This window comes from Prunus persica, chromosome G2 (assembly GCF_000346465.2).
Source record: "Prunus persica cultivar Lovell chromosome G2, Prunus_persica_NCBIv2, whole genome shotgun sequence".
In the NCBI taxonomy this organism is placed as follows: domain Eukaryota; kingdom Viridiplantae; phylum Streptophyta; class Magnoliopsida; order Rosales; family Rosaceae; genus Prunus; species Prunus persica.
In genome coordinates this window covers 30,153,767-30,179,414 of record NC_034010.1, presented here as the reverse complement: position 1 = coordinate 30,179,414, position 25,648 = coordinate 30,153,767, and the positions used below count along the sequence as shown (strand labels likewise).

General features: G+C 40.0%; 8 protein-coding genes across 9 annotated transcripts; 4 read left to right on the top strand and 4 right to left on the bottom strand.

Annotated features, from left to right (window-relative positions):
- Nucleotides 104-4,211, top strand: LOC18786662 (protein FAR1-RELATED SEQUENCE 4). Its single transcript, XM_020556930.1, has 4 exons — nt 104-378; nt 499-2,797; nt 2,950-3,003; nt 3,867-4,211. Exons 2-4 carry the CDS (start codon nt 632-634, stop codon nt 3,996-3,998), a joined length of 2,352 nt encoding a protein of 783 aa, XP_020412519.1. The 5' UTR covers nt 104-378; nt 499-631; the 3' UTR covers nt 3,999-4,211.
- Nucleotides 4,227-6,681, top strand: LOC18785753 (inositol-tetrakisphosphate 1-kinase 1). Its single transcript, XM_007220051.2, has one exon. It carries the CDS (start codon nt 5,084-5,086, stop codon nt 6,242-6,244), a length of 1,161 nt encoding a protein of 386 aa, XP_007220113.1. The 5' UTR covers nt 4,227-5,083; the 3' UTR covers nt 6,245-6,681.
- Nucleotides 8,113-9,533, bottom strand: LOC18787705 (transcription factor MYB29). The gene is made up of 2 exons (XM_020557468.1): nt 9,250-9,533; nt 8,113-9,139 (listed from the first exon to the last, which is right to left on the bottom strand). The coding sequence occupies exons 1-2, from the start codon at nt 9,531-9,533 to the stop codon at nt 8,113-8,115; spliced, it is 1,311 nt and encodes a 436-aa protein (XP_020413057.1).
- LOC18785723 (S-norcoclaurine synthase 1) lies at nt 11,852-12,643 on the top strand. Its single transcript, XM_007221108.2, has 2 exons — nt 11,852-12,109; nt 12,235-12,643. Exons 1-2 carry the CDS (start codon nt 11,923-11,925, stop codon nt 12,549-12,551), a joined length of 504 nt encoding a protein of 167 aa, XP_007221170.1. The 5' UTR covers nt 11,852-11,922; the 3' UTR covers nt 12,552-12,643.
- LOC18785341 (protein EXORDIUM-like 4) lies at nt 13,276-15,329 on the bottom strand. Its single transcript, XM_020557498.1, has one exon. It carries the CDS (start codon nt 14,884-14,886, stop codon nt 13,582-13,584), a length of 1,305 nt encoding a protein of 434 aa, XP_020413087.1. The 5' UTR covers nt 14,887-15,329; the 3' UTR covers nt 13,276-13,581.
- On the bottom strand, nt 15,631-19,112 carry LOC18786679 (histone acetyltransferase MCC1). Of its 2 annotated transcripts, XM_020557499.1 has the most exons (9): nt 18,691-19,112; nt 18,430-18,505; nt 17,861-17,924; nt 17,205-17,428; nt 16,970-17,114; nt 16,518-16,617; nt 16,199-16,427; nt 15,835-16,047; nt 15,631-15,803 (listed from the first exon to the last, which is right to left on the bottom strand). In XM_020557499.1, exons 4-8 carry the CDS (start codon nt 17,393-17,395, stop codon nt 15,861-15,863), a joined length of 852 nt encoding a protein of 283 aa, XP_020413088.1. In that variant the 5' UTR covers nt 17,396-17,428; nt 17,861-17,924; nt 18,430-18,505; nt 18,691-19,112; the 3' UTR covers nt 15,631-15,803; nt 15,835-15,860. The 2 variants fall into 2 exon arrangements, with proteins under 2 accessions (XP_020413088.1, XP_007218781.1); XM_007218719.2 differs by having other exon boundaries at nt 15,631-16,047; nt 18,691-19,100.
- On the bottom strand, nt 19,298-22,343 carry LOC18787513 (syntaxin-22). Its single transcript, XM_007220068.2, has 7 exons — nt 21,866-22,343; nt 21,394-21,487; nt 20,912-21,051; nt 20,611-20,685; nt 20,153-20,310; nt 19,942-20,042; nt 19,298-19,725 (listed from the first exon to the last, which is right to left on the bottom strand). Exons 1-7 carry the CDS (start codon nt 22,114-22,116, stop codon nt 19,660-19,662), a joined length of 885 nt encoding a protein of 294 aa, XP_007220130.2. The 5' UTR covers nt 22,117-22,343; the 3' UTR covers nt 19,298-19,659.
- LOC18786646 (binding partner of ACD11 1) lies at nt 22,573-24,344 on the top strand. The gene is made up of 5 exons (XM_007220912.2): nt 22,573-22,667; nt 22,983-23,086; nt 23,179-23,254; nt 23,352-23,438; nt 23,540-24,344. Exons 1-5 carry the CDS (start codon nt 22,662-22,664, stop codon nt 24,047-24,049), a joined length of 783 nt encoding a protein of 260 aa, XP_007220974.1. The 5' UTR covers nt 22,573-22,661; the 3' UTR covers nt 24,050-24,344.

Genomic DNA, 25,648 nt, shown 5'->3' with positions numbered 1-25,648 from the left:
TAAGTGAGACTGTGACGCTGTGGAATGGAATGGCGGTGACGTGGCCTTATGGGCCTTTTGCCATATTGGGCCAAATCATGTCCTGCTCAAGTCCAGGCCTCGACTCTCTGTACTGTTCATTTGTTAAATAAAAATTAAATTTAAAATTGGATAATTTCAGAAAATTTCACCTTCCATTTCAGTTTTTGATTGTTGTAAAAAATTGAAGGAAAAAAAAAGGAAAAAATCCCAAAGGAAAGGGGCTGCTTGCCTGAATGAGAAATTGGCGAAGAAGAAGAAGAGGGAAGAAGAAGGGCTTATCATCTCTTCCATGTTCAAAGTTTTGAAACCCTAGCTAGCTCAAGTCCAGTGGATCTCATCTCTCTAGCAATAAGCAAAGTGAGTGAGTAGCAGTATATCTTTTCATCATCTCTGTGTGTTTGCTTCCACTTTCTTCTTAACTTTAGGGTTACTGATCACTTCCTATTTGGTACATCTCTTCATCAACTTGAGAATCAGATAACTAGTAAAATTCTTGCTCGCACGTTTGTACACACCACTATATCATATCATATCCTGCATCAGGCTGCCTTGGTAATGGGAACACCGAGCCAAATTTTTAATTTATGTCCATGGGAGAAGCTTGTGTTCAATGTTTATGGGACCTATGAAAACCTTTAGACCCTTTGCGAGCGCTTTTGAAGGTGAAGTGCATGGTGGATGCAGAGTGGATTTGAATTTTCCCACAACCCTCATGGATTCTAATACCCTCACCCTCACGGCCACTTCAACTCTAGAGCCTCATGATGCCATGGAGTTTGAATCCCATGAAGCCGCGTATACATTTTACAAAGCATATGCCAAGTCTGTGGGCTTCGGCACTGCTAAGTTGAGCAGTCGTCGGTCTAGAGCATCCAAGGAATTCATTGATGCCAAATTTTCATGCATTAGATATGGCAATAAGCAACAGTCTGATGATGCCATTAATCCTCGACCTTCTCCAAAAATTGGTTGCAAGGCAAGCATGCATGTGAAGCGCAGGCCAAATGGTAATTGGTATGTCTATAGTTTCGTAAAGGAGCACAACCATGAGCTCTTACCAGCTCAAGCACATTTCTTTCGCAGCCACAGAAATACAGACCCGCTTAACAATGATGTTAGAATAAGGAGACGGAAGAATTTAGCTGCAGTATCCAGCCTCTTCAGTGCCTATCAAAATGTTGATTGTTTAGAGAGTTACTTGAGAAATCAGCATGACAAGGGACGGAGTTTGGTTTTAGAAGCAGGGGATGCTCAAGTGCTACTTGAATATTTTATGTGCATGCAGGAAGAGAATCCAAAATTCTTCTATGCAGTTGATCTAAATGAAGAGCATAGGTTGAGAAATGTGTTCTGGGTTGATGCCAAAGGAATGGAAGATTACACTAACTTCAATGATGTTGTTTTCTTTGACACCACATACTTCACTAACAAGTATAAAATACCCTTGGTTCTTTTTATAGGAGTGAACCATCATATTCAACCCACATTACTTGGCTGTGCATTGATTGCAGACGAGACAGTTTATACTTTTGTCTGGCTAATGCAAACCTGGTTTATAGCAATGGGGGAACAGGCTCCACGAGTAATACTGACCGACCAGAACAACGCCATCAAAGCAGCTATTGCAGCAGTATTTCCAGGCACAAGCCATTGCTTTTGTTTATGGCATATAATGGAGAAGATACATAGGCATCTCGAGTTTTTGAGCATGTGGCATGATAGTTTTGTGGGAAAATTTAATAAGTGTATTTTTAAGTCCTGGTCAGAACAACAATTTGAAAAGAGATGGTGGAAACTACTTGATAGATTTAATCTCAGGGAGGTTGAATGGATGCAGTCCTTGTATGAAGATCGTACTCATTGGGTGCCTACTTTCATGAGAGATATATCCTTTGCTGGGCTGTCTCCAACTTCACGGTCAGAAAGTCTCAACTCTTCGTTTGACAAATATATTCATGGGGAAACTTCACTGCGTGAGTTTATGGAAAGATACAGAGTAATTCTTGAAGATAGGTATGAAGAGGAAGCAAAATCAAATTTTGATGCTTGGCATGAAACACCTGAGTTGAAGTCTCCATCACCTTTTGAGAAACAAATGTCACTAGTGTACACGCACGAGGTTTTCAAAAACTTCCAAGTTGAGGTTCTGGGTGCAGCTGCTTGTCATCTTAAGAAAGAAAATGAAGATGGCACATCGACAACGTACAGTGTAAAAGACTTTGAGGACAATCAGAATTATGTAGTGGAGTGGAATGAATCAAAATCAGATATATATTGTTCGTGCCACTCATTTGAATATAAAGGCTATCTGTGTAGACATGCTATTGTTGTTCTTCAAATGTCTGGTGTTTTCACAATCCCTTCCAAATATATATTGCAACGATGGACAAATGCTGCTATGAGCAGGCATGCCATTGGAGAAAGATTGGATGAGGTTCAGTCTAAAGTCCGTCGTTACAATGATTTATGTCGACGAGCTATAATACTGGGTGAGGAAGGGTCACTATCTCAAGAGAGTTATGATGTAGCATTATGTGCCATAAAAGAAGCTTTGAAGCAATGTGCAAGTTTGAACAATGCTGTTGAGAACAATGCAAAACCTAATGACTCAGCAATACATGGTATTTGCGGTGTTGATGGAGAGAATCAATGCAGCACAGCATCTGGTGACAAGTTGTTTGGTCCCAAAGTGAGTAATGCCAACAAGACTCCTAGAAGAGCTGGGTCCGGGAAGGAGGTGGCTAGGAATGAGAACACTGCAAGCAAGAAAGGAAAGGTACCTGATGGTGACGGTTTAAATATGGTCAATTTTTGTTTATTATTTTTTGGTTTTCATTTGAAATATAGTTTTGAATCTGATACGTGAATGAGTCATGTAATGTGAAAGAAAACTACTGATGGCTCAGGTTTGCTTAATTGGCATAACAGGTACCTCACCTGGAAGCTACGAGTGTTGGAACACAAGATGGCTTTCACCAAATGGTATGTCATGCTTTCATCCTAATAGTAGTTTAGTTATGGGTGATTGCTTCCTTTTCTGATTTAATTTGGATGTAGTAAACTGTGGGTAATTTTAATAGAGGTATTCCTAAATATGGGTCCGCTCTGAAAACTGATGATTTTTGAAGATTGTTGTCTTTCCAATCAAGAGACTTTGCTGTGCCAAAAACAAGATAACATTAATACTGGACATGGATTTGATAAGAGGGCATGGTCAAATTATGAGCATAATTTAAATCACGGATCTAATACTGCTAGCATAAGTTAGAAGTGAGGATGGCAGAATTTCACTGACCATCATGGATTCCTGACATGCTTTGATAAATTGACTTGAGAATACTGGATTCTGTAGCCTTTTGAAGATATACCAACAGGTTGAGGAAAACCTTTTGAACCCAATGGGTTATTAACTTATTGAACAGTGCTTATGTTTATGCTATGTGAATATATGTATCCTTTTCTTAGATGGTGGATGTTTGAGGTGAAGATTTTAAACTTGATGGGTTACTGAACAATGCTTATATGTATGTAAAGTGTAACATTTTTTTTTTCATTTTATATCTAATAGATAGTTTAATCAAAATTGAACGATCATGGACACCGATAATTTTGATTTGAAGATATCATTATACGTGTGTAGCATTTTTCTGTGAGGCAGTTTACTGCAAGTATGGTTTAGTGTGTGAGAGAATTCCCTACATGTGTAACATTTGTAAGTTGAAAATATCGTATGCTGATCTCTAAGGTGAGATTTTGTATTGAACTTGTAATTTTGGGAAAAAGAAAATTCTGGTGGGCTTGAAGTTGAGCAAAATAGAGTAATAGATGCTTGTTACATGTGGCAGCAACTCCCTGACACAAGGGCGATGCAGTTGCGGAACACGGTGCCATCGACAATGTTTCAAAATGTTGCATCAGCAGCACAGTTCCATAATGTGGCATCAACACATGTGCATGAGAATCATCTCCCTCAATGACTCAAACTTTACCTTGTCCGTTAAAAGAGTGATGCATGTACAGGCGAACTGCTGAAGGAAGGACTGTAGTATAACTCAGGTGCTATTGCTGGTAAATTTTTAGTTATGCAGCATTTGGATTTCAATTGGTTACGTTACGCCCACCTCACCTAAAATGAGAAATATATGGTAAAAGAAGAAGAAGAAGAAGAAAAAGTTGATTTGTTTGTCTCATTTTGTGTGGGGAATGATTAGGTACCTAAACCAGGCAATGTTATAATGAACAACGCTAATCCGATTCCAAGTCCAATTGAAACCACGTGTTTTGACAGGAAATTGAACTCCTTTATGCTATTTGCATCTCACGCGGGACTCTGGAGAGATTTATTTATTATTTCATTAGGGATTGTGTTATTATTTCATTAGAAGAAGGCGTGACATATGATATGAGATTGCATTATAAACAAGGAAAAGAAGAATAAAACACTTTTCTTTCTTATGGATTCCTCTTTTCATAGTCAGTCTCAGAGAGAGATGTTTTTATTAACGTAAGTTTGGCTGGTTGGTTGGCTTAACTTGTTTCCGGAATGGAATTTGAGGAGGAGAGAGTTACTAGTCTAGTATGCATGTATGGCCAAATTGTCAGGCAGGTTATTCTGATTCCAGATTTGTTTTGGAATCTGTGTGGAGGAGGGGAGGTACTAATAGTCTATGATGAGGGATCATAGATGTCAACATTCATATTAGCCACATAATTCATCTGAATAAAAATTTCACTTAAGTTTAATAAAATGACAAAATGAAGGTCCATATCAGGAATCTATATATATCACACTTGCTATAGAATTTGCACCGCCCATCTACTCACCGAGCCTTCTTTAAAAGAGAAACAGAGTCTCTGAGTCGGCCAGCCCAGCCCAGCCCAGGACAGGACAGGACCACTTTCTTCTTACTCTACTCTTTATTCTATTAGCATCCGATTCGGATTCCCTGGACGGTTGACCGTCGAAGTCGACCCGAACCGAACCCACCATATAACCTAGGAGAAAGGAAGGAAGACACGCAGACAGACAGACAGACAGACAGAAAGAAAGAGCAAAAGGAAAATGAAAATTGAATCATCATCAGACGCAGCAGCAGCCCAACGCTTCCGCATCGGGTACGCCTTTGCACCCAAGAAGGAGCAGAGCTTCATCCAGCCCTCTCTCCTCGACCATGCCTCCCAAAACGGCATTGATTTCGTCCCAATTTCAATAACCGACTCCTCGTCGGAGGAGGAGGCGGCCGAGGCCTTGATCCAACAAGGCCCATTCCACTGCATCATCCACAAGCTCTACGGCCACCGCTGGAACCACCAGTTGAAGCAATACTCCTCCAAGTATCCACAAACTCTCATACTTGACCCGCCCGACTCCATTGAGCGCCTCCACAACAGGGTCTCCATGCTCCAAGTCGTCAGCGCCATCAAATTGAATTCCCAATTTAACATCTCTGTCTCTGTGCCTAAACAGGTGGTGCTTCAAACCCCCCAGTCGCCTGATTCTATTCATAATAATACTAATGATGGTGCGGTGGAGTTTCCGGTGATTGCCAAGCCCTTGCTGGCCAATGGCAGCGCCAAGTCGCATGAGATGTATTTGGTTTTTGACCCCAAGGGCTTGCAGACTCTTCTTCCCACTAATACTACTACTAGTGCTAGTACGCAACCCATTTTGCTTCAACAGTTTGTGAACCACGGCGAGGTCGTCTTCAAGGTTTACGTCATTGGCGAATACGTCCAGTGCGTCAAGCGGAGCTCCTTGCCCGATATTTCTGAGCAGCAGCTGACCGCATCGGAAGGGCAAGTGTTGCGGTTTTCGCAGATATCGAATTCCCCTCAGCCTCAGGAGGAGGATGAACATGGTCTGGGTCTGGCTCATGATCCTCATGAAATGCCTCCTTCTGACTTTGTGGAGGAGCTGGCCAGGGGGATACGCCTCGGCCTCAAACTCAACTTCTTTAACTTTGATGTGATTCGGGATTCTGGGAACCCTCACTCCTATTTTGTCATTGACATCAATTACTTTCCTGGCTATGCCAAGTTGCCCTCCTATGAGCAGGTCTTGACCAACTTTCTGTTGGCTCTTCTTACCACTCCAACCCAAAAGGACCACCAGCTGGAACCAGCTACCACTGAGGAGGAGGAGGAGGAGGAGGAGAAGGAGGAGTCTGATCACGACCACTTAGGAGACGGAGAAGGAGGAGGAGATGCTTCCCTCCTACCCTAACTTTTGAATTGCTCTTGAATTGATCATTGAGCTAACAGAGCCAGTGCTGCTATTATGGTTCATTGGTTATCCATGTTGGTGACGAAAAAGCTTTCCTTCCTTCCCACCCACCCTCTTATTGGGTGGGTTTGTTTTCGAAATGCGATTAGCTAATAAACCGATTTTCTTCTAGCTAGGGCTTCGGCTTTCTTCTGATTTCATATATAGTAGAGCAGTAGAGCGCATTATGTTATATGGTATGGGTGATATTTGGATACTTAGACTGTTCGTTTTGTTTAAGACTCAGTCAGTAATAATGTTTGATCAGTAGCAGCAGCTGCATACCTTACCTGTACTGCCTGTGTATGGACCGTAAGCAAGCAGCTGTTACTTACTTGTAAGTTGTAACCAACCAAGGCACAAATGATCAATTGCAATGTTTCAATTTCAATGCACAATAAGCAAGAAGCGTTCGTTCTCATGCAGAGTTACAATAAGCATTACCCAAGTTGCGAAATAAGTCCACAATTGTAGGTTCCCAAACCTCGACATCTAATGTCAGAGATCTCACCTGCAGTTATTAGTACAAGTCATCTTTTAATGGTATAGTCTTTAAATATAATATATTCTAATATTTAAAGTCACGCGCTTATACTATTTAAATATAATAAATTCAAATATTTTTAAATTGTATACTCGGACAATGAGAAAATATGCAGTCTCGCTGGTTTTAGAAAATTAAATAATGGGCCGTGACCCATAATAATATAAGCCATTGAGGTTTGTACCAATTTGTACTCCCCGTTGCCTATGGGAAATAGCTTTTAAGTAAACAAACCTCAACAATGGGCCATGCCTCATGCAACCAGGAGGATAAAGTTTCCAAGTCTCTGTATTAAACAATCACGTTAAAGTATGATGGGTCTCGTTTGATTGTCATGCCCATGAGCCATGACATGCATCACACAACAACTCTGTGCAAAAATGGAAAAGAAAAAAATAAGGACATGCATGACAACTTAGGTTGGAAATGGAATCTATACATATTTGGCAAGGGTAGGTAGGGTTAGTTACTTTGAAAGGTCAATAGGGTACCTTACCTACTAAATATGGCGGAGTTCCTTGTTGTACAAGGTTTGCTTGGTTTGTAACAAATTGGGATTTCTGATCAAATTGCTTATATGTTCTTCTTTATTATTTTTATTATTATTTAAGCGTTTCTCTTCTTGTATATTATTAATACTATGAAAAGAAAAGAGGCTTGGGCATTTTTGTCGTAGGGTTTGCCTTGTGACTATCCACATACGTTAGAAATATTTGACATGAATTTATTCGAGATCAACGGTCAAAGCGCGCACATTTTCACTCGAAGACGCCCATGCCATTGCCATGGGTCTTTTTGGCTTGTCAATTTCGTGTTCCAAACTCTCTCTACAACTCTATCACTAGTCTGTCAAAAAGATCCCCTCTAGCTCGAGCTCCTTTGGAAAATTAAATGAGCCATGGAGGGTAATTGGAGTAGTTCAAAGAAAACAAAAGAAATATATAGCAATCACTTCAAGCTGATCGAATGCTGCAATGCAATAAACTAAAACATTTACATGATCAACATGAATGAAACTATCTAATCAACCATAATGGTAACTTATTGATTTGATCTACAGTAGTATTAATTAATGGAGATATCGTGTCTGAAATCAAACTGAGAGAGCTCTTCTACGAGATTGGCCATGTCTGCAAAGATGCTAAGCTGCAAATTTGAAAACTTATTAGATCATCATAATTCAGGAAGCAAAAACAATTAAGAGCAAGCAATATTAGAACAAAATTAAATAAGAAATCATCAAGAAAAAGAAGTGGTACTAGCGATCGAGCTACTTAATTACTACTTACTCCATGAAGATGTCTTTCCAGTAGGAGTGATTAGTTGCATCGTCGTCGTGATCCATAAGATCAGGAGGATTCCCCCAAGCTTCAAAGGTGGTTGAATAAGTAGTATTTGAGATATTGTTTTCCACAGTGGGATTGGCAGCGGAAGTTTCGGGAGAGGGTGCAGCTGAGCGGACCAAAAGTGGTAATTGATCTGTTGGAGTTGCATATGATGATGAGCTACCTCCAAGCTGAAGCTGCTGGCTATGATCTCTGTTGTTGTTGTTGTTGTTGTTGGTACAAATCTTGTTTGAGCCAGTAGTACTAGAGAAGACGGTTGCATGATCATCATATCCCAATAATTTATCAGACGTCCCGGTCCCGCTGCCGCTGGATGGTACTAGTACCGGGGGTGCACGTGGCGGCTGGCTATGATCAAGATCATGAAGAGCTTTGAGTAGGCCTGAAATGTTTGAACTTAAGTTGGACGGCTGAGCACTAGCATGAGTGGGATTTTGTGGAACAAAACCAATTGGGGCGCCGCCGTTGCCAAAACCTTGGAGATGAGGAAAATAATTATAATGATTAATACTGACTCTTGAATATTCATGATCAATATGATCATGAACTGATGATGATGAATACGATGGCAAAAGATAATTAAAAGCTGCTTCCGCATTTGGAGTGCTAGTGCTGCTTAGGAGTTGTTGTACTAGTATGTTTCGCAGGACTTGGATTTTGGCGTCGGAGTAGTGGAGCCTCATGAGATCAGCACCCCATGGATTCATATTCATCATCAAATTATTATTAGCCAAGCTGCTGCATGTGCCAGAAGAAGCAAGCAACTGCGGTGCCAAACTGGAGAGAATATGATTGATCATGAGATAGTACAGATTATGAATATTATCACTATTATTAGCTGTGATTGGCCTGTCGGTAACAGGATCGATGCCCATTTGGAGCAACTTTTTCTTCAAATGAGTATTCCAAAAGTTCTTGATTTCGTTATCCGTCCTTCCTGGAAGATTATTAGCTATGGCCGACCATCTGCGTTTTGAATTAATTATAAATTTGTATGTACGTACATGAATTAGTTAAACCTTTATATATAAGCAGCAGAAGAAGTTTATATAGAAAGACTAGCTATATATACGTACTTGTTTCCAACAAGAGCATGGAGGTTGATGATGGTTTGCTCTTCTTCCTGGGAGAAGTTTCCCCTCTTGATATCAGGCCTGAGATAGTTGGTCCATCTGAGCCTGCAACTCTTTCCGCACCTGTTCAAGCCTGCAAGCTTGGGCAGAGCTCTCCAACTCCCATGCCCATATCTTTTTATGTATTCCACCAGCTTTTCATCCTCCTCCGGTGTCCATGGCCCTTTCTTTACTGAGCTGCTCTTTTCATCACACCAACCTGATGCTGATGCTGATCTCCCCATCATTAATCAAACAAAATCAACTACTTTTACTTCTGAACCAAAATAAAAAGTTAGGAAACTAATTAAAGGGCCCAGCAAGCTAGCTAGCTTGATCATAAACAAATATATACGAGTTAAGTAGCAAAAACAAGATGTCGAGACAAATATGTTATAATATTCAAACCTTGGAGTAGATGTATAATTAATTGTGAGCCTAGCAGCTTGGTGATTAATATTATAACATGTAACAGGGAGTATATATAGAGTACTATGTGACTGTGTCTGTGTGGATGGATGCATGCATGCATGCATGATGATGTCTTGAAATAACAAAGCTCTCTGAATCTTGATTATTGGGAAAGGGAAAGAAAAAAAAGCAGAAAAGATAGCTTGACATGGGATCCCTTCCGTTTTCTTCATGAATCGATCATGAGATGTCATAAGAGAAAAAATTTCATACACAATGAAAATAACACTTTTTGCTACTGGATGTACGTTTTATATTTTTCAACTATAATTTCCATATTGACATTATTCTACTGAAATGATTCAAAAGTCAAAAGTAAGTAAAACTTATATTCAAGCAAGTAACGTTTTGTAATAAGTATAAGGTATTGTACACAAAGCCGTTTAATTCAACTATCCGCTGCCTTTTTCAGAGCAACCATAACCTTTGTTTGACACTCATGACGACTGTCCTTGTTGTCAATGTCATAGACTCATAGCATGCATGCTTGCAGATGCTATGAATTGTAACTACTCAACTTCTTGGAGGCCTAAGACTGGCCAAAGAAAACCGAGTAGAAAGGATTTGTTGGAATAAATATAATAATAAAAAACAATAAAAGAAGAAGAAGATAGAGAAGGGCCGGCTTTTTTTTCTTGCTGATGTTAATTCTGAAGTAACGGTAAGAATGTTCCGTAACGCTATGGCCTACTAGGTAGCAAGGGTTAAAAGCAAATCCGGAGCAATGCATCATGCATGCAGTAACATTTAAACATTTTGGGAGGTATGAAAATTCATCCCGGCAAGGTAAAGCCTCGTCTTGGTATAAGTAAGTATAATATTGACACTAATGAATGCTTATCGAATGAATCTTGTCTTATCTTGTCTTGTGGATATACTTAGTTTCCTTCTTCTAAAATACAATAAAGCTTTCATCATTATCCACTTCCACTTTCCAATTTCCAAACCATGCCATTTTTCTTAGTCAATCCATATTTATCTTAACACTTCCAATTTGGAAATGCAATATTCCTTTCCTACCTTGAAAATGAAAAACAACACTATCCAAGACAATAATCGCCCGTAGAATTCAAAAAAACTTATTTATAATAGGAATATCATTGTTTTGCTATTCCCGACTAATAACACAGTGATATGTGAAAAAACTATCTTATATGAATGGCAAAAGAATTTGCTTTCGACTGTTTGGATGGTTGCAAATTGCAATAGCCCATAGATGACGTACGCTTGCGTTGCCATTATATATCAATCAACTTGCCTTTATTATATATAACGTATAAGTGCAGAATATTGAGGGATCTTATTAATTACCAAAACTCAGAGAATGGTGTTGTGTGGCATATTCGTATTCGATGTACAGCTGAACGTCCATGTTGTGACATGAGGTCATGACGACGGGACGGCCTTGCTGCTGTATAAAGCATCTTCTTAACTTGGTCTTTGGGGCCGATCGAAGACAATGCAATGCAATGCAGACAGAGAGAGAGAGAGAGAGAGAGAGAGAGAGAGTCATCTCTGTCCTTACTCCTTTAAATATATTATGAGTCCTTGGTCTCTGTCCTTACTCCTTTAAATATATTATGAGTCCTTGGTCTCTGAGACTGAGAGCATATATATCTCTGATATACGTATCTTTATATTAACACAGGACAGTATACCCCAAGGAAAACATAAAATATTTATGTTTATGCTGAAAGAGAATATAAAGAGAATTATGATACTGAACTGATCCTCGCAAACAAAATAAAATAATAATAATAAACATTGAAATAAAAGAAAAAGTACACAAGTAGTGTAGTGGTAAGCTATGCAAAGCTAGCTATTGTGAATGGTGCAGTCTGTTTTGTTGTTTAGTTGAGCATATATTATATATGTTCGATAAAACATATTACATGCCCGCCGGCTGTACATTACTTACCCAATACGTATATTATACATGAACCCGTCGACATCTTCTAGTATACATATAGCAGGTTTAGGCATCTTGTGATGTGAATATTGACACATATTCTGTGATAAGAGACCTTGTAATTTATCACACGTGGCACACAGTCACACACACATATAAAGAAACCATCAGCAAGCAAGCAGAGAAAATTAAGCAAGCTAGCTAGTTAGGTACACCTAGACTATAGAGATCATCTTCATCTTCATCATCATCATCGGATGGCGATTGGGCAAGTTTTGCATGAGTTGGAAGTGAACGTGTCTGCAAGCCAAGCATGGGATCTCTACGGCTCACTTGAACTGGCAAAACTCGTGGAACAAGCACTTCCAAATCTGATTGACAAAGTTGAACTCATACAAGGTGATGGAGGGGTTGGCACTATTCTCAAAGTAACATTTGCATCTGGTAATAATTCCTTGCTTTTTTATTATTTATGTTTATAATTGCAATTAGTATATGTTTATAATTGCAAAACTTGTTTGCTGAATTAATAATGCATTTTAAATTGCTTTGATTGGAGTACTGGGCAGGTTCTGGTGTGCATAAGGAAAAGTTCACAAAAGTGGATCATGAAAAGCGGGTCAAGGAAGTAGAGGTGATTGAAGGTGGACTTGTGGAGCTTGGATTGAGCCTTTACAGAGTTCGCTTCGAAATCATTGAGAAAGTAGAAGCTGATTATTCCTCCTGCTGCTGCATCATCAAAACCACAATTGAGTTTGATGTCAAGGAAGACGCTGCTCCCAACACCTCCTCCCTTGTGTCTATCGACCCTTTCAAAAACATTGCAGAGGTCGCAAAGACCCATCTCCTCAACAAACAATCTCTACCTCTACCCAGGCCCTCTTAGCTTTTCATTTTCCTATCTCATTTAACTCCATCCATTTGCCCTTTAAAATAAAATTAATGCATCTTTTACTTATAATTCAACTTTTTAGCTTTCAACTTTTGTATTATTGATGTCATAACTCGCCTGCAACAATTGTAAACAAGCCGAGAAGGCAGCCCAATGACATGACAACAGGCCCAGAAGACGGCACAATAACGTGAAATCAGACCGAGAAGAAGGAACAATAACGTGAAATCATGCCCATAAGGCAACCCAATAACGTGAAATCACGCCCACAAGACGATCAAGAAGTCGACCCAATAACGTGAAATGAGACCCATAAGTCGGCCCAGTAACTTTGAATCAGGCTCAAAAGTCGTCCAAAACAGAATTAGAAAGAAAACTATTGGGCGTAGGGGTGGGCACAATTTTGGGTCAACTAGATCATACTGAGTTGGATTGGATTGATTTAAAAATGAACGAGTCTTGGATTCGAAAAATGATAAACCATCATGTATGTGTTGAAACTAAAACTTAAAAGTAGACTTAATTTTGAATTAATTGACTAAACCATCCAACCCAATTACAAAAAGTTCAGGTTGAGTTAAGTTGACTTAATAATAAATGGGTCTTGGGTCCAAAAAATTATAAACCGCTAGTTGGGTTATAAATTGGGAATAAAACCAACCCAACCCAACTCATGCCCACCCCCAATTGGGCTTTGGAGCAAATTAATAAAGGGACTTAAGAACATTAGTAATTAATGAAGAGATAATTAGATTACAAAATCTCGATTTCATTGTCTGAAAATTACAAGACATGACGTCATGCATAGCAGGATGACGAGGGGTCATGTCAATGGAGACAAAAAAGACAAACAAAAAGGGAAAATTACATGGATGAAGCATTGCTATAAGGATTATTTTCCGCATCAATCCAGCTGCATGAATGCATGGGGGCCGGTGAGCTGCTGTAAAACTGGAAAACTGGTTTTGATTTTAAGTTATTGTTGTTATATATTTATGACGAGAACATTTGGGTTAACTTACAGTTACAAGGCGGTCCAGCAGTTGTTGGTGCGTGGGTTCCACACGGAGGGGAGCATGAACTTCATACCCTTCTCTCCAATGGCATTGTAGGATCCACCCGAAGCGGGGTCGAGCTCAACCTTTCCGGTCTGGCCAGGGACTGCGCCGCTTCCGAAGATGTTATCGCAGGCGGTGCCGGCCTCGATGGGGTCGTCCTTGGGTCCGGGTTTGAAGAATCCGGTATTGAAGGGGTTGGTGACTGCAGCAGCCAAGCCGGAGGCGAAGTTGATGAGCATGGCATCAATGCCGGCGTTGCCGTTGGGGGGCTTCACCGTGACCTGGTTTGGAACGCCGTATTCGAGCCTGTTGAAGGGCCAGGCACAAGCTCCGGGGCACTCGATTTCGGGGTTGCCGACGATGAGATAGGGTTTGTTATCAACCAAGCCGTGTTCGTAACATTTGCCTCTGCACAGCCCTTGCACCGTCACTTGGCTCCCCGTGAAGAGTACGACAAGAGTGTTGGGCTTCCCGGAGTCGGCCTTCTTGAACAGGGAGTTGATGAAGTCAATGGTCAACACCTTCCCCACTGTGTACTTGTCGTCACTCTGCTGAGTGCCCACTTTGATCCGGAGTCTTGGTGGGGCAGCGGTGGGGTCCAGGCCGGGCTTATTGGTGAATAGTTGGTAGGACTCGACGATGTCCCACCACCTGTGCGCGGAGGCTATGTGGTCGTTCTCGGTGTTCTCGAGGGACCTCAGGAAACTCCTGACGACGTTCTTTTGTTCGGCCGTGAACTGACCGTAAAATAGGATGGAGAGATTGAGGACCCCGGTGAGCAGAGGCCCTCCGTGGTATATGATGCCTTTCCCAGCTTCAGGAACAGGAACGCCGCCACCCCCAGGTGCACCACCAGCTGGAATAGGATTAGTAGGAATCACAGGATTAGGAGGAATCACAGGATTAGGATTAGGATTAGGATGAATCACAGGAACAGGATTAGGCTTATGTTTAGGAATTCCACCGCCAACTGGATTTGGATTAGGTTTAGGATTAGGAACACTTGGAGCTACACCACCTCCTTTTGGCCCACCGCCTCCTTTAGGCCCACCACCTCCCTTTGGCCCACCACCTTTTCCACCTTTATGTCCACCACCGCCTCCTTTATGCCCACTACCTTTTTGTGCACGTCCACGTCCGCCACGAGGATGTCCTCCTCCTTTGGCCTTATTGGCCAAAACCAAACTAGGCATCGTAATATCCAGGAGGAGTATAAGGCAGAGCGCCAGAGCGGCAAGGCGCTGGCCACTTCCCATCAATGAGGCAGCCATTTTCTTACTTTTCACTCTATTTTCTTGATACGATGAGGAGGAGGATTCTCTATATCCGTTCTTTTATTTTTCCAATCCTTTTTTTTTTCTTTTTTCTTTTTGATTTCTGCGTCTGACCCTTACCCTATTTATATATGGCAGTCGCGCCTAAGAAGATGAGGCGCCCCACAAATCAAGGCAATGCATATGCATGCAACTCTCCCTCTCTAATCCTTAATTCTTAATCTTAATTAACGGACACACCACAAGACTAGATCACATGACCTAGTTTTGTACCTGGCAGAGGATCAAAGCCTTTCGATTCAAGATCAAGACGCTCTCTATATTTAGTTAGGTTAGGAGAAGACGTAGTCAACTAAAAAATAAATCTTGATTCTTGGCCGTCCCTCCCTCCCTGCCTCTTATATTGAAATTTGAATGATGTTAGCTAGGCTAGTTAGTTAGTGAGTTGTGTGAATTCGCATTTATGTTTTTAAAAATGTTAATTCCAATTGTAACCCCAACATTTGAAGACTGGTGGCACTGCTGCTAGCTAGCTTCGGTCTTCGGTCTTCGGTCTTCGGACGTCGCACCTCGATGGGTTTAGGATTTAAGGTTTAGGTTTGGATTTCGAGATTGGGTGTTGAGGAGGAGGAGGAGGATTACTAGCTCGTTGTGCTCTGGTCTTGGTGTATCTATGTTACATATATATAATTAGATTCCAAAGGCAAAAGAATAAAATATAAAATAACAAACAAACAGGTACAAGTTACAACAACACAACATCGTTTATTCCATTCCATGCATAAAAATTAAAATAGATGGTAATGTAAAAGTAATTATATGCCATGGTTAAACACAAGAAATAGGGTAGTTAGGTATACAAATAACAATACAATGGATTGCTAATTAATTAATTAATACTTTTGCTGCTCATCTCTCCCAGTCTGTGTCTGTCGATCCAAATTCCAAGCCCTCTAATATAAACAAACAAATCAAACACACTCATACCCTGTACACTCCGTTGTCAGGTTTCTCCTGCTTTGTGTAGTCGATATAAGGCAATGCGTTTCTTTACATTTCCCCCATTTTGAGACCTTCCTGTCTTCCTTCTTCCGTAGCCTTGCAAACACAGACTTAAGCCCATTCCTCATCAAATTCAGCGTCCCTGTAACAAGCTCTCTGCAACATCAAATATCAATTGTTAAATTACCATAAGTGTGTCTAATCTATAATGACCCGCAGTACAGAATCTCATCATCCCATAATCAAAATGTTCAGAAAATAATATGGAATATCAGAATCAACCAAAAATGAAGGGTGTTCTACTTACAATGGTGAACAAGGAGATCGGCCACCATTTACATAGTAAACAAACAGATACGAATCATAATGCTGACCATTGATCAAGTAAAAGCCTTGCAACCTTCTTACACACATGAATGACATTTTCTTGTACAAATGGATTGCCGCATTATTGTAAGAAATGACATGCAAGTAAATTCCTCGGCAGGTTGGAATACTTGAGGCATATTTTATGACCTCACGAATAAGTGCTGAAGCTGCAAGTCCAAGGAGAAACAAATTATATATATGGTCATATAGTGAAACAAAGTCTAAGAATTCATATCAAACAAGAGACAAACCCTTACCTATGCCAAGATTTCTGAAAGATTCTACAACTCCCAGTGTCAGAATGTAGATTAATGTCTGATCTGATTTTGACGGTTCGTAACTGAGCAGATCCCCTATCTACAGGGCCAATGTTTTGTTCATAAAAGAGTGAGGGTAACTCAGGAAATTTAACAATAAAAAGAAAATTGCAGCAAACCTATACTTTCTTATACTAGCAATATCTTGAATGTCAACCTCCGTAAGTACTCACAAGTTCCATGGTTTCAATTAAAACAGAAAGACCAAATAATAACCACAATAACTTTTTTTAATCAACCATTTCCTTATTACCAATCTGCTACTGGTAGATACCAAAGACCTAGGATCCAATCCTTTCTCCATTATGGTTTTATGGTTGAGGGAATTAGTGCTGGTTCCTCTCTACAGATGCACACAGGAAGAAAGAATGCTAGAAATACAGAGGACCCACCTCACTTTCTTTGGCAAGAACAATTCGGGCGGTTACAAATCCAATAAGTTCATCACTTTGACCATTTGGACGACTTCGATCAACAGCTGCCCATGACACAATATCATGTCCATTGACTACATTTTGAAAAAACTCAGCCTCATACCTGCAGAGATTGACAAAATCTTTAGTGAGGAAGCTGTGTTACTGTAGCAAAGAACATACCCACGAGAAAGTATCAAATGAGATTACGTACCTAATGGGAAATAAATCAGCATGGATTTGCTCTAAGATCTCAAGGTCAGATGGTTGTATAGGCCTGTAGGATATGGTTGGACGGCGGGAAAGTTTTGGGTTCACCATTGGGATTGTGTGGTCAATCCCCTGCAAAAATTTGATAGACTTGGAGAATTTGCACATGAATTTCTCCTTCCATTTATGCCACATCAGCCACAAAAGCCATGCAGTAGTTTCTGTCAACTGCAAGAGAAATGATGCCATACAATAATTTCCATATTGACAAAGCATAAATAAACAAAGCAATACGACATTCACAAGTTTTGAAAGCCTGATGTGTCTATGAAGCCCACAAACTGATGAAGATTAGCATCTTCATTGAGTGATAACAAGATACGTTCAAGTATCCAGTTAGATACGAAATTAAGAAAGTTGAAAATTACTGATATCCTCTACTCTCTGTCCTCTATTAATGGCATCTGGGCAGTTGTTTTGAACTTTCAAAAATCATTAGGTTGGTTCAGAATTGAACTTAGAGGTTATTAGCCTGACCTGGTAATTGCAAGGACATTTTTTCCCAAGATAAAAAGGCAGAAGGTCCATTACAGATCCGATATGTTTATGCACAGTCACGGGAATAGAGGTGAAATAGAGTTTTGTACTTTAAGTATTTACCTCGACTGACGCTTTCCATGACAATGAATGGGCAAATTAGAGTATACGACTCTTCAAATGTGACCTGCAGAGTCAACTAGGAATGTCATTTTTATTTTACCAATAAATAAAGTCTTGAAGCTAATTCCATCCAAGAAAACAGAGAAGGTCTAGAAGAGATAATACAGGATCGTGGGTATTTCAAGTTCAACAGAATGAACAAGATATATTTAGAATTAAGAACATGACATGATACTAATTAGGTGGGAGAAAAATAGATGGTTCATCACACGTTCTCTGCCCCAAACCATATTATTACTTATGGGTTTGGTTCACAAGCCATGCACGTCTTCTTCCTACTGGTATCAAGTCCAGGGTGATTCGATTTGCAAATTGTAACACATGCCGAGTTGAAGTTTCTGATGAATTCAAGTCTAACGCATGATTTTATATGAACTCAAATGTAATTGGCAAATTGTATAATGGTCTAATTGAATTGAATCCATGAATTGGAACAGCTTGTAAAAAGAACAGAGAGAGAGAGAGAGAGAGAGAGAGAGAGAGAGAGAGAGAGAGAGAGAGCAACTTACACGCACAAGGCACCAAGAAAAGCTCAATTCTTGCAGTGCATCAAAATTTCCGGATAAGATCAATTGTCATCGCCAACTGAGAGGAAAGTGCAAAGACAGAGAAATTACCAACCAATTGAATTCTAACAAGCACATCTTGATTCCCCATAAAAATAACATTCAATACAAGAAGAATTTGATAGCTTTGAGCACACACACAAAAAACAGTGTTTTGAATTTGATTGCAAACAGAAACCAAGCTGAGATCTCAGAACGCTTTACCTTGGTGGGTGGGTGAGATAGATAGGAATGGGCAGTTTCAGTTTTTCTCTGTAAAACTAAAAGGTTGTTGCCAATCCCATGCCTCTCTCGGAATCGCTTCGTTGGGTTTGGGTTGGGAACTTGGGATACTGGTGATTTGGAATCTTATTATGCTTTCGTGCCACTGACTTCTCTCCCTCTTTCTTTCCGAGTAGCCTACTCCCAGCTCTCGAGTAAGGTAACATCCAAGACCAAGACTTTGCTGTCTGTGTCTTCAGGAACCAATAAAAATAAAAGGACTGCTAGTTTCTTTATTCTTTTCTTGGGCTAAATACGATGATTCATGTTGTTGCCACTCTTGAGTTTCTTGGGCTGAAGCTTGGAATGGGCTACTTTAGCTCTGTTTGAGACGTGTCCAAACGCGCCTTAAGGTTTTCCTTTTCTTTTGTTGTCTCCTGTCCTGGGTAGGTTGTTTCTCCATCCACCACGCAAGAAAGATGGAAAGAAAATAAAACAAGGGCAGCATCTTATTCTTTGTTAAAGCAAGTGTCCTCCTATGCAATTTGCAAAGGCAAGTTGTATTGTACGGTCTATTATTATCATTAGGCAAACCAGTTATTTTTTATTATTTTTTAAAAATCTTGATCAACTACTTTTTACTTTGTTTGGATGATATAAAAAATCATGATACAGTACAGATGAGTAGAGATGCAAAGAATTTCGAAACTTTGATAAATAAAAAATTACATGTGTTTTCTGTATGTCCCTTAGAGAGGGAGGGTTGCAGATTCCACATATACTGCTAACTGTGCATATTTACATACGAGGATGATGGCCGCCACATCATGAGCCCTAGAGAGGTGAGTCATTTGGTAACATAATCAGACCAAAAGCTCAAGCTTAAGTTCAAGTTGAAGTTGAAGTTGTAGGAAGGAAACACCACCAACGACTTAGAAGATCATTACTTTGAGAGCATCAAGAAATCACTGCTCAAGCGACCACAACTATAATGACAATGATCAGGATGATCCCAAAAATCACCAACAGCAAACAGGTCTGCATGCACAAATAATGATTACACCATCAATTCCTTCTTCAGGGAAAGGAAAGAAAAATTAAGAGTTATATATCTCAAATCTAAAACTTTCGTTAAATCACTAGTCAGTCAGTCATGTCACAGATGAATCAATCCAGCTAAACTTAAGGTGAAATTGTGTTCCTGATAAAATGGGAGACAGTTTGGAGAAACCCATGTGTCGAAGGAAAAATTACCAGAGATGAATTAGATCTTTGGATCTTAGATGCTTTCACAAGCTGGGAGGTGGCTTGCGCAGTTGCAGCATGAGAGTTCTCAATGTTAGAGCCAATATCATCTGAAAATAACACATGTACAGCATCATTCAAAGTACGGCACACAAAATCCAAATGACTCAACGTATACCAATTCTATTTTTGGATAACAACTAACAGGCATTGGACTAACCGATTATAGCTCCTTGATCATGGACCAGGACAGCTAGATCTTTGAAAATCTCATTAACCTCACTGATCTGTTGTTGAATTTCTTGGATCCCTTGCTCCCTTTCTTCAATAATAGCTTCATTGAATGCAATCTCATTGTCCGCCAGTAAAACCTCTTGTCTGCATACAACAGATTCAATCTTATAACTTAAATCAATGAAGCTAAATTGCATCATGCAAGGCACTCAACCTCAAAGGCAGTCATTAATTTGAGAGGCATGTCCCAATTACTCAAAAACCTTCCTTAGTTAGATTTAGGCTGACTAAGCCAACACAGACTGAGAAAACCACTACACAAAGTTCACACCACACCACCACCACCCCCCCCGGCCCGGCATGCCATAACAAGAAGTTGCAAACACATTCTCAATAGTTACTGCAAAGAGCTGCCAATTTATGGATGTATATTTGTTTGCCCACCTTCTTGATTCTAGCAGAAGAGCTTGCTGTTTGGAACTCGTAGTTGAACTCATCTCCTGCTCATGGGCAAGATAACTGCACAATATGATGAAAGGCATATATGAGTAAAAGGTTTAAATAAAAGAGAGATAATTAGCACCTATACATATTATCACAATTTCTGGGAGACTACTGGCATTTGCAATTATAGTTTAATCATTAAGAACAATTATGTCAACTTAGACACAAGTTTACATTTTACAGAAAATTTAATGCTTCTGTAAAGTGTGTCCTGTGTTCCTTTTGGTATCAACTAATTTACCTGGATGGCAGAACGTCTTTGGGAACAAAAGGAGCAAATGTTGTTTCCCTTTCAGCTGCAAGCCTCTGAGCCTTCTGAAATTCTTTAAGAACCGCCTGGAAATCCTTTGCAAGCTTAGCATCAGCAATCTTCTTGACAACCTGCATTTCGAAAAGTGTCCCTGAAAAGGTGAGAACCCCCAACTCCACTGACCACAAGAGGAAACATACACTGGATATATACATATGATAACCCTGGGCTAATTCATTCAGAAATGATAAAGGAATCACAACCATATGAAGCCAATAAAAATATATGGAGCGGAAGAATAGAACCAGATCACCACACACACTACACTGAGAGTAGTTAATTTTCCCTTTTTCTTTTCTTGTTTCGATTCAGGGGGTGGGAATGTCACAGAATGCCCCATACACAAAGTTAGGAGTAGTGAAAATATTGAACTCCTATATAATTTAGAGAAGTATACTTGCATATGCACTTACACTAACTTGGGCATGCTGATCAGTTTCACTGGCTTGCTTAAGTTTGGCCGAAGTATCTTTCACCAACTCCCCAATATGCGCCCGTGACTTATGCCTGCCAGTAAAAAGTAGTCAATGAGTGATAATGCCATAAAAGAGGAAAGAAGGGCTTTCGTTTCCAAGTCGCAACCAAACAATCCGCATTTGCCAAAATATATATATACATTAGCTGGAACAGCGCAAACCAGACAACAAATTTCAATAGGCGGACTTTCTCTCAAATATATGTTATTTCCCAAATATATAGAAACCCACCCACAATGTAGAAAACAGACAATTCGAGCACTTATAGCTCAATGTACAATCAATCAGTTAAGGCGCCAAAGGCTGAAATAGAACTAAATAAACAGGGAAAAGGAACTAGAAGTCGAATTAATCATTCATAATATAAAATAAAAAGAGAACGAGAGAGGGAAAGAAGAGAAAAGCTCACAGCTTGTCACGGAGTTGAAGGGTGTCTCTAGGGGTGCCGAGGGAATTGACTAGGCGGAAAAAGGAGGAGACGGCGGTATTGATTTGGAAAATCCCAGCAGACACAGCCTGAGAAGGCTCGTAAAGATTTTGACTTTGATCTTGATCTTGATATTGATATGCTGCTCGTTGTCTTTGCTTCTGAATTGAATTCGAGTAAATGGGTTGTCGTTGTTGCTGCGGAGTAGCAGCCTCAAGATCTTGGAAACTCATTCTTTCTTTCTCTTTGTTCCTTGTGTTGTGCGGATTGATTGATGAAGAAGGAAGACTCTGTTTCTGCTAGTGTTCCGGCTCCGTGAAGGCCGAATTTTTGGTGGGTGAAGACAACAAAGACAAGAGGGAAGTTTCGTTGGTTGAAACGTTCCTTGAAAGTGTCTCCTCCTCCACGAATCACAATTCAATTTCACCCATACTTCAAACTTGAAACTAGAAAGGTCAAACTATGCTTTCCCTTCCCGTCCCAACCCAACGCAAGTTGCTAACTTGCTAACGTCCATCCATATGATACGACAATCTCACAATCACAACAACTGTCGTACTGCCGTTGAAGGCTTTGCTAGTTAGTGGGCTTGTCATGGATAATAAGCCCAATTTATAATATTGGATTGGGCCTGGTTTTCAGCCCATTCAATGCATTTGACATCGGCAGTTGTCCCTGATCCCAAATAACCGGCTTCCCTCTGCTCTCCTCCTCTGTTTCTTTCTTCTTCCTTGTTGAGAGAGATTTGTTCATCATACCCAAACAGGCCTTGTATTTGATGGAGGTCAGTTCTCCACTCACTCTAATTCGTTTGTTTATCAATTTATTTCAATAACTATCCTTCTGAATTCTGATCCAAATTTGTTTATCTGCTTGCTTAAATATCGTTACCAAATCAAAAGTGGTTTTGAATATTTGATCCCCCCCAATCTCTTCTTTGATGTTTATTGTGCCTTCTTCTACATGTTTATTTTTTTGGTACTAAAGTTTCTTTTTAGTTTGAGTGTTTTTGGAAAACAATTTGGTCATTATTTCTTTACCCCATTTCCATGGTAATATGTATTCTCTGAGTCTGATTTGGTTTTGTTCCCAATGGCAGATAAGGACAGTGAAAGTTAACAATGTCTCCCTGGGTGCAACGGAGAATGATTTAAAGGAATTCTTTTGCTTCTCCGGTGAAATCGAATACATTGAAATACAAGGGTTGGTTTTCTTTTCTTTCTCGTTTCGGGTTACTAATAACTTGAACAGGATGGTGAAAGTTGATTTTGTTTTATTATTTTATTTTATTCAAGGGACAACGAGAGGTCTCAGCTTGCATATGTTACCTTCAAGAACCCCAAAGGGGCAGAAACTTCAGTGCTTCTTTCGGTGGGTTCACTTCTCACTGTTCTTGGCCTCTTTCCCTTATATTATAATAATTTCTGAGTTTCGCTGTGATCTCATTTGATATGCTTGTGTGTTTCAGGGAGCAACTATAGTTGATCAGTCCGTTACCATAGACCTGGCTCCAGATTACAAGCTTCCAGCCGCTGCAGATTCAGCACTTCCAACTGTAATATTATTTCCTGAGGGGCACCTTTTCTTTTAACAATATATATACATATATATTATGCAATAGTTTTGTTTGTTTCTGACAATGTTCAATCTCCTCAGGCAACAGATAATGTAAGTTCTGGTGGTGCTGCCCAAAACGCAGAGGATGTTGTGAGCAGCATGCTAGCCAAAGGCTTTGTTTTGGGAAAAGATGCAATCAACAAGGCAAAGGCCTTTGATGAGAAACACCAGCTTACTTCAACTGCAACGGCCACAGTAACTTCTTTGGACCAAAAGATTGGTTTCACTGAGAAAATTAGTGCTGGCACAAGCATGGTAAATGATAAGGTGAGGGAAATGGATGAAAAGTTTCAGGTTTCTGAGAAGACCAAGAATGCGTTTTCAGCTGCAGAGCAGACGGTGAGCAGTGCTGGATCTGCCATCATGAAAAACCGTTACATACTAACTGGGACGTCGTGGGTAACCGGTGCGTATAACAGGGCAGCCAAGGCAGCAGGTGAAGTGGGGCAGAAGACCATGGATAAGGTTTCAGCAGAGGAAGAGGGTGGAAAGAAAGTGGAAGGCAGTCAGATCACTCAAGTACATTCTCCCAAGGATCCTACCCACTAAACTAATGACTCACGAGTCATGAGCAGCAAGCTTAGTATAAGTTGTACTAGTTTGCTTTCCTGTTCGTTTAGAATATATAGGAGGAATTGATTGCTGCTGGAGGTTTATTTTCACGAATGAATGATTTCTGTATGCCTTTCTGTCACTCAAATGACTTGTGTATGCATCCCTCCCCTCCCCTCCCCTCCCTGCTGTCTGTCGCTGGGATTCTTGAACAATTCTTTTATGTGTGTTCTATTCTATTTGTGCTTTCGTATCAAGTTATTTATGTTAAGGCAATTTGTTCTTTAGGTAATTTGACGGCCTTAACTTGCATTCATTTTGGAATTTGATATCTCTATTCTCTAGTGCTAGTACGACTGAATTTATCAAAAGTCAAGTTATTCCACGCGAAAAAAATAATAACTCAATATGCTGATGCGGTGTATTCTCAGCCGTCAGATCTTTTCAAGGATATGAACGGCTAGGATGAATTAGTAAGGAATATCCCTAAACATAATAAAATCGCTCCAAACAAACAAGTTAATTGAGTTTGAAGAATCGGAACCAACCAACGCGACCAAGTCTCAATTCTCAGACCCTAAACCTACCCTTCCCTACCCCCCATCACTCTACCATGGCCATGGCCTCGTTCGACGCATTGCTCTTCATTCTTCGTCTTCTACATCAACACAATCCCAAACTTTAACCCTAATCCGAATGTGTTCTACGCATTCTTCTTCGCACCTGGATCTAGGGTTTCAATTTCGGCTCCGAAGATCCCCAGCCTTGGACGTCCTCTTAGATCGGATCGCCGGAGAAATTTTTGCTCGATCTCGCGCTACGAGATCTTGATTCGTCTCGTATTAGGTTTTCAGCTCCAACAAGGCTCTGACGAGTCGGCAGGTTGCCCCTACATATTTCTTCCCTAATTTCTTGCATTTATTTGAGTGATCTTTGAATCCAGTTTTGAGATCTAGTTGCTTTTCATGTTAATGATCTTTCTATTTACGCTGGATGTTTTGGATTTTTGTTTTATAATTTCTGGGAATTGCATTTTGGATGCAAATCATAATTCCAAGACAATTCGTTGACGGAATTTGAAGATAGTTGTTGCCTGAGTCTAAGAAGCACGCCATTTTGATGTTGTTGTTGAACATTTTCTGTTGAAATTGAAAATTAAGGCAATGTAGGCTTGTCTATTAGGAGCCGAATTGCTTTCTATGTATGCCTATCTTTATGGCAACAGCTTAGAAACTGAAATTTCAGGTTGATACTTTACCATTTGGTTAGAAACTTAAACTCAGAGACATTAATTACTAAGTCTTGGATATCAGCAATGAAAATCAGATGCACCAAATTTCTTGTGTGTATCGATCAGGTCTTGTTACTTTAATTCCCAGTAGTTTTTAAGCTGCTATCAATTTGAGTAAAGCACACAAAGTATACCTGGAGTTTCCTGTATGGGTTGGGCAAAAACAAGGTCAAAAGCTCGCCTTTGGGGCTAGCTTTTCGCAAATTACATTAGCCACTTTTGATGCTATAGAAAGAAACCATGGGAACCTATATGCTGGAAGTTTGTCGTATAAAACATCATTATTTATAGGGTTTGCTGACTTT